Consider the following 11,842-nt stretch of genomic DNA (forward strand, 5'->3'; position numbering starts at 1 on the left):
ATAATAGTTGTGACTGGATGAATAATGATTTTAACAATATTTCTTTTCATCTTTACAAAGATTGTTTTGGAGCTTGAGAAGAAGATTCTACAGGTTGTCGGTGTTGTGCTTAGGAACCATGTAATAGGTAAGTAAATTACATGGTTAAGATCCAAGTTCGGTGTTGTGCTCAAGAGTCATGTAAAAGCTTGGTATATCGCATGGTTTGAAAAGGTATGATTTAGGCGTTGTACTCAGGAATCATGGAATATAACATGATTTTTTAAGGTACAATTAATGTGATGTGCTCAAGAGTCATGTAATAGCTTGGTATAGTGCATGGTTTGTACATATACGATTTATTATACAACTCCCAAGAATGTACTGTAATCTGATTGGTCCAAATCGGATCACATGATATTCAGCGAATCGCACTATTGCATCCAAAATGCACTACCATGCACTCTGAAGTCATTCCAAAAGTACTATCGTGCACTCTGACGTCAGAGTGCAGGATAGTGCGAGGTCTGGAATTATCTAGAAATATCTAGAATTTATATCAAATATAGCATTCGGGGCAACTCAGTAACATGGGGAGGGGGGGGGGTGGTATAAAACAAACAGTGCACGCATTCTTGTGCATAGAGGACCCAAATAATGAACTCTGTGCTCGCTCGCCAAATGGATATACCGCACTTGGTCCTGCGGACCTCGGTGCGTTATATCCATTGGCTCTTCTCGCACATCGTTCATTGCTTGGCCCTGCATGCACGCTCTTACGTGCATTATTTTTATACTATGTCTATGCTAAAAATTCATGTGATAGGGGAGTATATAACTTATTTTGTACAATTACAATTCAGATGTTGTCCTCAGGAATCATGTAATGGTAGGTACGTTGCATGGTTTTTAAAGACACATGTGGTAGGTTTTAGGGGAATAAGATTGTTTGATTTGTTGGGGATCTAGGGAATCACACATTAGGCAAACAATATTACACAACTTTGACTTGTATATGCACTCTTTGTATATATAAGTGTTAATTATCATTACTGTCATTATTTTTCATTAGATTTCTATGAGGAAGTGTTTTCGTTGATCTTCAGTATGACGTGCACCCATGTCTCTCCACCCCTATGGGAAGTCTTCTATTATCTCTTTGAGACCTTCGCTGCTGATGGATTTGATTTCTTTGTTGGTAAGACATCTCTTTAGTTTTATTCACCTTCATATACTATGAAACCTGGGCCGCGTCTAACAAAGAGATACGATTGATCTGATCAACCTCAACTATCGAAAGCCAGCAATGCCCACGTCTAAAATGCATGTTAGTCAAAAGGTTTTCTAGATATGATGTATATTCATAAATTCATTTGTTTTCTTGACAATTTTGTGTGTTTGCCTTAATTTACAAAGGAAATTTAGCAAATTTCCTGTAGAAAAGGGTTTGACACTGATGGATTTCCATAGAGTGACAATTGATTGGATCAATCGTAACTCTTTGTAACTCTTACCTGCTACATGTAGCTGCTCAGATCCCGTTATATCAATTCACCTTTGAAGCACTATTTGATCATTTTTTAATTTTCAAATTGACAGCAAATATTTTTCTTCATTGCTACACTTGTTTTGAAATACTCAGAAATAAATACGGAATTTCTTTGGAAGTTGTTAAAAATCATAACTGATTTTAAGTTTCCATTGCATTGCCAAAGTCAAGGATTTTAGTAAATATTCTCATTTAAAATTATTTTTCTACCATCGAACAAAATATACTGATGCATTGAGATTTTACCATGGCTTAGCACACTGCTTTGCATTCTCAATCTCAATCTCAGTTTTAATCATCTTGACTGCTGTCATCTTGTAATCTTAACAATTGATTATTCATGTTATAGAAATGATGCCAGCTCTTCATAATTATGTCACCACCGACCCTACTGCCTTTGTTAGTCAACCTAAACATCTTCAAATCATCTATGAGATGTGTAAAAAGGTAAGTTGCTTGCAATTTTGTTTTCCAACCAATTTTTATTCATGCATTTTCTTCTTTCTCTCTGAGTACAAACCATTGTTTGGTGTGTTATCATACTATTGATTTTTTTGCCTGGGACTAGCAGGTGCAATACACTGGGTGAATACCCTGCTCTTAGATGCATAGTGTATTGGTTTTATTGTGCATAAGTTGTGACGCTCCTATACACGGGACCAACATTTCATTTCCGATGGACGTATTGTTTTCCATTTTAATTTACATCTGCACTGAATACAGTATTGAGGCATGCTAACACACAATGCTAGCATCACTTTTTTGCTGGGCATGAGTGGGACTCAAACCAACCTATGTTAAAATCTACGATCTTGTCCGAAACAGGCGCTCTAACTGACTGAGTAGCGCCACCATCCTTAGTCTTTAACCCAGATTCTAGCAGTTTATCTTTACATATTTTTGGACCAGTGCCATTTCAGGCGTTTTGCTTAATCATAGTAAATATAAACACTTTGGTGGTCGTGATTCCTTTAAAACTTATTCATAGATTGTTACTACAACTGCCATTTATGTTTGAAACAGGCTTTAAAGACAGAAAATGGAGGATACAGGGGTAGTGAAGTAATATGATTTCAGACAAGTAACGTAAGAACTTTCAATTGTTGCAGGTACTAACAGAGGAAACAGATGAGGATGCTCAAAGCCATGCTGCCAAACTTCTTGAGGTTGTTCTTATCCAATACAAGGGACAGATTGATGATGTAAGTCTTTTAATTTGTTCTCCCTTTTTTTAGTAGATGTTTCTCAGATTCGCTTTGGTGTTATATCAACATATTAATTACCTTTAACTTGTATTAATACTGCCAAGGTGGAAAAGTTAAAGCCTTTTGTTGGAGAGAGCGGGGAGGGGGTGTTGATGACAGATGGAACAGTCTGTGCCGAATAGAAAACAATTTATCTGATGTTTGTTAATAGTTATGCAATGTGAATGCCTCTTTTGATTAGGATAGTCAAATCTGCCCCTTATGTTGGAATGTCCCTCAAGGCTGCTGATGGGACCATTCTTCTTCTGGAAGTGAGATAGCTGCATGTACTAGATAAAGGATTTTAGGTCCAACAAAATCTGATGAAGCAAACGTGCTGCTGTGGAAGATTGTGTCCCATATTGCGGCGAAAGGCATGTTTTATGGGTTAATTTCAACGAAACATTGGGTAAAGTTTACACAATATTGGTTTTCATTTTGCCTAGGAAACATGCATGTTCCTTATTTACCCAATATTGGGTAAACTATTTTTAGAGTGTAAAACATCTGTCAATCTTTTAACTGTACTACACACTGGTTTACTTTTTGTTTCACCTTTTTATTACAGGTGGTGCCACTTTTTGTTGAGCTTGCCCTAGCCAGGCTGACAAGGGAGGTAAAGACTACTGAACTCAGGCAGATGTGCCTTCAGGTTGTAATATCAGCGCTCTACTACAGCCCTCTTAAACTCTTAGAACTCCTAGACAAGGTTAGGATACCAAACACCAATGAGGCAGTTACTGTCCAGTTCATCAAGCAATGGCTCAAAGACACTGATTGTTTCTTAGGGTAAGTTTGTCCTAGGAACATTTAGATAAGGTTAGGATACTGAATACCAATCTGTACAGTTCATCAAGCAATGGCTCAAAGACACTGATTGTTTCTTAGTGTATTAAGTGTGTCCTTACAACTCTTAAGACAAGGTTAGGATATCGAACACCAATGAGGCCGTTACTGTACAGTTCATCGAGCAATGGCTCAAAGACACTCAACACCGATTGAGTTTTGGTATATGCTTGCCATGTTAACAGCATAGTATGGCCATAAATCAAGGAAGAGCCAAGTACTTGCTCAGTTTTTTGCCCAGTGCTAATGAAACTTGGCGCACATGTATTTTAATGTGTTGGGTACTGCATTGTCATGGTAACATCATTGCAATAAATCAGGAAATTTTGATTTGTAATTTACTTCCTCAGTTTTTGTCAAATACCCATGGGACTCTACATGCACATTGGTCTTGGAGTGAAGACGTGCTAGAGAAAGCTTTTTTTTTAAGTGAAGGGTACTGAGTTGCTTTGATAACATTTTGTGGCAATAAATCAAATAAAATTGTATTTTCATTAATTTGCATACTTGCTTGGTACGGAGTGGGGGCATAAATCAGCTTCAAATAATGAAGAAAAGGTAGGGGAGATCGGGGTTAGTTGGAACAACAGAGCTGTATTATTAATAGCAATAAATTGAGGGCAGTATTGCATAAATTTATTTTACAGGCATTAAAGAAAATTACAATGTTTCAACTTACCCCACGTTCCAACTAACCGCGATCTCCCCTACCATTAGTGTCTGGGGTATTGATTAGATGCTGATAATATGATTATTTTCAACAGGCTTCATGATCGCAAGATGTGTGTCCTTGGTATGTGCATGCTGGTATCGCTACCAAACAGACCAGCTGTCGTCAATGAATTGGCCAACGAGTTCTTACCATCTCTTCTTCTCCTCTTCAAAGGCCTCAAGCGAGCGTATCAATGTGAGTATCACCGGGGCTCAGATCAAGGGCGTAGGCTGGTTTGAGCATGGGAGGTGCATATCCTGGGGAGGTGAAATTAAAGTTTGGAAAATCAGCTGTTGAAAGCAGAAGAAGGGGTACAAATTTTGTTTTGCTTGCCAGTGTCGGAACTCCTCTGTTTCAGCAGCAGGGTGCACCCCCCCATCCTACGCCCTTGCAGATGAATAACCAGAACAGATAATTTTTTGATTTATTCGCCTTCACTTCTCAATATTGTCAGGAAAATTCCCTGTTAAACAGGTTGGAAAAAAAGAGATCTAACACATTTCAAATGTGACCAGAATTTGTATGATTTCATTAACATGTTGCTAATTTGTATTTTAAGTAGCTATTTCATTGTTTTCATTATATTGCCAATTTAGAGGGTGTAATGATTAGCTTCTTTTAGACAGGCTTTATTCTGGAAAGCCACAGCGTACCGCACTGGGAATGTCCTCTTTTGTTCTTCCATTGCATTTTTCTCTTTCCAATCAAATTTCATGTGTGACTGTTGGCATTTGGGGTAATTTTAAACTGCCCAAGTAAGCCCATCCCCCCATTCCCCAGTTTTACCAGCCTCCAAATGCCTGTATGGATGTTGAGCACCCTCCTCATCAACCATAGTTTCAACTCATTGTTAGCAACAACATCAGGGGGGGGGGGAGATCACAAGGCTGGGGCTAACTCGTCTCAGAATCCCCCCCTCACCCTCCCCCAGAACACAATATATTTTTTTTAAATGCCCCTGAAATTCCCATGAACCCTGAAGATTTTCTTATTACTTTGGGGTCTGAGAGTGAACAAATGGAAACTCCCAAATCACAACTCTAATCTGATTACCATATGTTTACTTTTTTATGCTTGTCTTCTTTTTGTAGGCCGGGCTGAAGCGGAGGAGGACGATTCGGATGAGGAGGAGGATGATAGTGATTTTGAAGAAGATGAGCTGGAAAGCGACGAAGATGAGATTGATGAAGATGGAGCCGAATATCTGGAGAGATTAGAGAAAGCGGTCAGTATTATTATTATTATTATTGTTTTGGCGTCACCTGTGCTGGGGAGGTGAAAAGTGAACTGAATCACTATGACCAGCAGGTCTCTCCTCCCGACATAAATGATTGGGGGGTGCAGGTGGACCACTACACCGGGGTTTCCCCCTACTCTTATATGAATAGTGCAGTGGGTTCTTAACGTGCAAAGGTGGTGACTCTCCTACACGGGGCCTCCATCTTTCAATGAAAACTTATAAGAGAAAAAAAGGTATTCTTTTCATCATTTTTTATGGATTCATGGACTGAATCTGTAAGAAAATAATAATTTATTATTGACAGTCTGCTGATAGAAACGATGTCGATCTTGATTTTCATGAGACAGGTAAGATTTTGTCATTTTATCGTTTACAAGCTGCAGATAAAGATGATGGTCGTGATTTGTATGAAGAGACAGCTAACATATTTCCATTTTATGGTTACAGGCTGCAGATAGAAACGATGATGATGATGATGAGGTATATGAAGAGACTGCTTTAGAGGGATACAACACAATCCTAGATGATGATGAAGATGCTGATGATGAGTACATTGTCTTCAAGAACATCATGAAAAGTAAGTCTCTCTTGCTAAAAAACAAGTATTCTGTTTGGTGTTTCTTAAAGGTTTTCAGAAGCGTGTCCTTGGTGGCCAATGCATATTCTCATTTGTTTTGATTATCGTCAGCTAAGGTTGAAATCTGATTTTTGTACATTAATCGCCCTTTCACACGATTAAGAAATTGTGATTTGAATGATGATTACAGTGAAAAATAAGGCTAATGACAAATTTTTTGCACGTGTGAAACCAAAATAAAACATGACTAGAATCACGAAAGCTAATCCCATTCATGAATTCCAATTCTACTCCGGAGGTGAATTCCAGTTCCATTCCATTCAAATCAAAGTTTTCAAGTGAGCGTGTGAAAGGTCCGATGATTCTACAGATGAACGTGTGAAAAGGCCTTCAAATTCCTGTTGTTATCTAGCATCTGAATGCAAAGGCCTGTATTCTGAACTCAGATTTACTTTAAACTCTGGTCTAAGCATGTGGTTAAACTATGGATAGCCAGTTGTGGCATAAATCTCTAACATTATAGGTTCAATATATCATGTACTTGGTACTGAAATTATTCAGAGTTGCCTAGGAATCATAACTAAAATAGTTTTCTACACTAATTAAATGATGATCAGAGTACAGTAAACATAATAAACGTACGAAGTACAGGGGGAATAGACCATGGACGAAGATGAAAAGGACGTCAGTGTACAGGCCGAAGTGTCTAATTTGGTAGGGTTAAATTACTTTCCAGTATGTTTCCAGGGGAAAAAAATTGTAGTTCATGGAGTGCAAGAACCGTTCATTGTTTCATCCGATTTTTCTCGTAATTTGAATAAAATTATAAATATATAAATAAATGAATTAATAACTAAAATATATGAATGAATGAATGAGAGAATCCACATATGAAGGAATAAATGAATAAATATGAATTAATACATATTTTATTAATCAATTAAATAAGAGAATAAGGTATTTACATATACTTGAATTAATAAATATAAAACATTTCCAATGAAGATAATTATGAGAAAGAAATATTGATCAGTAAATGAATGAATTAATGAAAATATAGTTGGTAAATGGTTGCTGTACACATACGTTCTCATCGAAATTGGTACTTCTTTCTTTGAATAGCTATCCAGGCGACGGATAATGGTTGGTACAGCGCCCTCACGAGTCAGTTGACACCGGAGCAACAGCAGGAGCTTCAAGAAATAGTTGTTTTAGCCGACCAAAGAGCAGCAGCAGCAGGTAAGATTGTCAAGATACTATGTTACGAGAGCATTATGGGATAGGTGGCAGGTTCCATGAAATTTGCTCCGGCGACAATTGCCCCGCTCTAAAGTCCACACACTAATCGAATGACTACCTTCATCCCTGGGTTTAAAATTATACCCTATCCTAAACCTAATATGAAACCTTATTGTAACCCTAACCCTACAGTATATCTTATACGAAATTAAGCCCAGAGAAATTGTCCCAGGAGCAAATGAAGTGTCACCAGGGTTCCGTAACACAAAAGTTGGCGATTAATCGTACGCTTGATTTTCATGAGTGATTGTACATTGTAGTCAATGCAATCAATCGTAGAAAAACTATCTACGAGCATCGCTAACCTTTGTGTTATGGGCCCCGAGTGGCAATCAATTCAGACATTGTAAGAAAACAAAGAGTAGAGTCATTTAAACTTTTTATTTCTAATCTTCAAATACTTAAATTGTATCTGAGCCCATCATCTTGGTCAGTTTTGTTAATTTATTTGATATACATAAGGGAAAGTGAATCGATTGGTAAAATAAGGTAAAATACCTCTGAATGAATAAAACGTGATTAAACTCTCTGAAAAGGTATCAAAATATGCAACACAAATGGAGCTGAAAAAACTCCTCATAGTAGAAGATGACAATATATTTGTCTGCAGTGGAAAATCCATCTTGTTGATATATCTATGCAATTGGTTACCGATAGTCATCCAAACCTATTATAGAGTTTTGTGGGCCAATCCCTGGTTCACCGCATTTCGGCAGATGAATAGAATCAAAAGGAACAATAAGCACTTATACAGAAGCCATACCAGCCAGTAAATAAATTAGAATGGAATTAACTCCCCATTCTCACCTAATTCCTTACGCTCGTTCAGTGGAAATCAGGTTAACGTGTAATGGTAATGCTCAAAGTGGTCTTGGTAGCAGTCTTAAGCGGTCTGTCAAACAAATTTGGAAAACCGCCTCCTGATGTGGTTTTCAAGACCACTTTGCCCAGTTAAAACTGGTTCAAGCATAGATGAGGACACAGCCGTTCTTTGCCCAGAAGTAAGAGTGTATGCATGTTGGGCGCCCTACTCCGTACACACTGTGTGTAGAATGCCTGTCCTGCAGTTTCAAATTTCATGTGAAACATTCGACTACACTGAAAGCGTGCCCCTAGCAATGGGACCACTTAACATGAAGTGATCCTGGAAACCATTTCAGGAGAAGGTGATGAGGATGCTAGAGACAGACCTGCCAACCAGTATGTTTTTTTAGTGTTTAGTACGTTTTTGCACCCAAAATATGGCAGTACGTTTTTTCTTTAAAAAATACGGTTTTGTAAAAAAAAAATTGTAATTTATTGCAAAATATCATCTCTATATGTCTCTTTTTCATAAAACTTACACAATTATGGTTATTAGATCAATGCAATTTCAGGTAACTTGTTTTTTTTTCAATCATTTTGTTTAAAACCAGGGTGAGATATACACATATTTCAATGTTTTTTTTTTCATCCGCAATAGCAGTGTGCATTTTAGCTTGCGTGCAGCTTGAGCGCCGCGATGAGCGAGTGTGCCACGCATTTTATTATGAAATCAACTTTTTGGGGAAAAATACATTTTTTATCACAGAATACAATTTTTCATTCCCAGAGGTTGGCAGGTCTGTAGAGAGGCGATCTTGTAAACTGGTTTCCTAAACTGGTCTAAACACGACCAGTACAGGAAAGCAGATAAGAATGGGGTCCAAATTTAGTTGCATCTGCCGACGGAGGAATTCAGTTCCAATTAGGAACACTTCTGCTAACATCATTCTAAATTTGTTTGCAATTTTTTTTTCTCATCAGAATCCAAGAAGATCGAGCAGGCCGGTGGTTACAAGTTTGAAACCACTACAGTTCCTACTTCTTTCAACTTTGGTAACGGAGGATCATGAGTGTCTGACTTCAAGACTAGCACTACATCCATGCAAAATCCAAATGACTCTTTATAACGGTATCTGCATCTCCATCGGAATTCCCTTTCATCTTGTTTATTTTCTTATCCTGAAGGAAAGAAAAGAGGATTGTTACTCCTTACCTTTGGCAGTTATGGACATCACAAAGATTGACCCGATTACCTTTGTGTATCTCGACTTTGGGTCAAGGGGTCAAAGTTCACTGTGCTCGTGGATCACCTAGGAATGAATTCTGACATTTGGTTGACCTTCGAACTTAGGTCACGCACAGATTGACAAGGTCAAGGTCGAATAGAGTTGTCGGACAAATCTTTGTAATAGGATGCTGTTTTGTCCCTCAACCCATCTTCACATGGGTGATGTATGATTATTGAAGTGTATTAAATTCATTATCAATTATTATACAGTTGTTCTAACATATTTAACATGAACTAAGAGAACAAAAGTGGTTAATTTGCATGATCTTCATTCCTGCGTTTGCTCCATGCACCAATTTTGTTGTGTAATCTCTTTTGAAATGACAAAAAAATCAAACGTATGAAATAAAATGAGTAAAATACTATTGGGAAAATGTTTGTGTTTGATGCATTGCATGGAGATTGTTATCAGATAGTTTGCAGAGCTTTCTATTGTATGCGATGTTGATAAGAACCGTAGATAGGAGTCCAGTCTCTCTTGCTAGCATGAAAGGCCATCCTGCCCCTGGTTGGCTATGGAAGGCCAACCTGTCCCTTGTTTCTCTCACCATCAATTCTTTATAAAATACACAAATAATGGCACAAATACCAACCAAATTACGGATAAACTTGCATTAGTAGGCCTATCATATCACAAAGTTAGCGATCAATCGCTAATTTGTAAGAATAGTTCTGATTAGCTTCTAGTCAGTCTACTGAGCAAAATGCGAATGCAAGGATCTTGATAGGCCATTTTATTAAGCGATTAATCACTAAGCTTGACTAGGTATTTCTTAATTAAATCTCTTACTATAACTTTTGTTGAATAAAAAAGAGAAGTAATGTCTGTTCATGTCATTTTATAGTAGTTAACAATTTTACTCACTTTTGTTTTTAATTATGAAATGTAAAAAGCATACATGAATAATATAAGGCCAGGTTAAAAAGTGGATGTTGCTAGATTTGTTGTCATTGATATTGTTGATATTGAGATGTTCACAGAAAATGTATTATTGCTTTGAAAATCTGTGAAATCAATTAGTATCTTTTCATTTTTAACCTGGCCTTGTATCAGTCATGCTTTAGGTGTCATTACAATATTTAATCTTTTTTATTAGAAAAATGGAGAACCATTTCATTATCAAATACAAGTACTCATTTTCCAGAGGAAAATATAGATACTTATTATAATCTATTAAAATGAAATTAGGGGTATCTCACCAAATAATCCTGTATCAGCACAAATCAAAGATAAATAATTAAAAAAAAAAAGAATTATTGATCACAAAAATGAACACAACCATACAACTTTAAGTAGTACCTATTTGAATAAAAATTCTTGAAATATACCAATAAGGTAATGTCCTACTTTTTTGTTTACATATTACCAATCTATCTGCTCACACTATGTTTAGGTAAACCCCTATTTGGGTAAAAACAAAAGATAATTTATTTGGTTGTGTCTTTTGCATTTGGAGGCAGAAGTCTGACTATTCTCTTGAGAAAATAAAAAAATTTTCCCCTCTTTTCAACAATTCTCTCTTATTTGTTTCTTCGTTTATTTTCTCATCAGGTCATATATATGTATTACAAATAATTAATGTTATAATATTTATCTTTCTGCATGTTTATTATAGTAATTGATTTGATTCTATTATTCTCAGTCTTCCTTTATAAATTTGTAACATATAATCAATTGTGCACAAGCTGAGTCAGTCTACATCCATTTTAAGCCTTTTGCAGGACATCAAACCAAATATCATCTGAATTTCAATAAAAAACAAAATAAAAGAATTTATTTAGTAATTATCTTTTCTGATATCTCATGCCTAAGAAAAAGTATCTGTGAGTTTCGATGTATGCAGTATTGATTCTCACTGTATGTAAATATTACTTTCCAGGCTTTCATAATCATTAACAGGTATGTCACATGTTCTCTGGGATATATGTATCTACTGTCTCAAACTAAAATTAGAATAAAGACGAGCCATTTTAGCCTTGAGTAGTCAAGGCTGCTATTTTTACTTTTCATCTGCCATGCATATCATAGATGAAAATGGTGTTTGAAGTTTGTGCCTCTTAACACAAAGCTTTGGGCGATTGATCGCTGGGCTGATTAATGCAATCGATTAGATTGGTCATTATGTGCAGTCAGTCATGCAAATCAAATTTACGATCAGTTACTAAGCTCTGTGCTACTGTTAGGTTTGGTCATTGAATTCATACACCAATTACATCTCATGAATGCATAGGTCAAGTTTGAATATGGTGCCAGAATATTAGAAGGTCGTGCCATGTTTTCTACATCAGTTACCAGATATTGTT

The 11,842-nt window shown here is 36.6% G+C and overlaps 1 protein-coding gene across 1 annotated transcript in view; it reads left to right on the top strand.

Annotated features, from left to right (window-relative positions):
- LOC129268126 (importin-7-like) overlaps nucleotides 1-11,311 on the top strand; it is a 29,800-nt gene extending 18,489 nt beyond the window's left edge. The window contains exons 16-25 of the mRNA XM_064104925.1: nucleotides 61-127; nucleotides 1,052-1,177; nucleotides 1,878-1,975; nucleotides 2,638-2,730; nucleotides 3,341-3,561; nucleotides 4,383-4,525; nucleotides 5,422-5,555; nucleotides 6,018-6,147; nucleotides 7,270-7,386; nucleotides 9,232-11,311. Of these exons, the coding sequence (XP_063960995.1) occupies nucleotides 61-127; nucleotides 1,052-1,177; nucleotides 1,878-1,975; nucleotides 2,638-2,730; nucleotides 3,341-3,561; nucleotides 4,383-4,525; nucleotides 5,422-5,555; nucleotides 6,018-6,147; nucleotides 7,270-7,386; nucleotides 9,232-9,320 (1,218 nt within the window). The 3' untranslated portion in view covers nucleotides 9,321-11,311. The remainder of the gene's footprint in view (nucleotides 1-60; nucleotides 128-1,051; nucleotides 1,178-1,877; nucleotides 1,976-2,637; nucleotides 2,731-3,340; nucleotides 3,562-4,382; nucleotides 4,526-5,421; nucleotides 5,556-6,017; nucleotides 6,148-7,269; nucleotides 7,387-9,231) is intronic.
- Nucleotides 11,312-11,842: the final 531 nt, after the last annotated feature.

This window comes from Lytechinus pictus, chromosome 9 (assembly GCF_037042905.1).
Source record: "Lytechinus pictus isolate F3 Inbred chromosome 9, Lp3.0, whole genome shotgun sequence".
Lineage (NCBI taxonomy): Eukaryota > Metazoa > Echinodermata > Echinoidea > Temnopleuroida > Toxopneustidae > Lytechinus > Lytechinus pictus.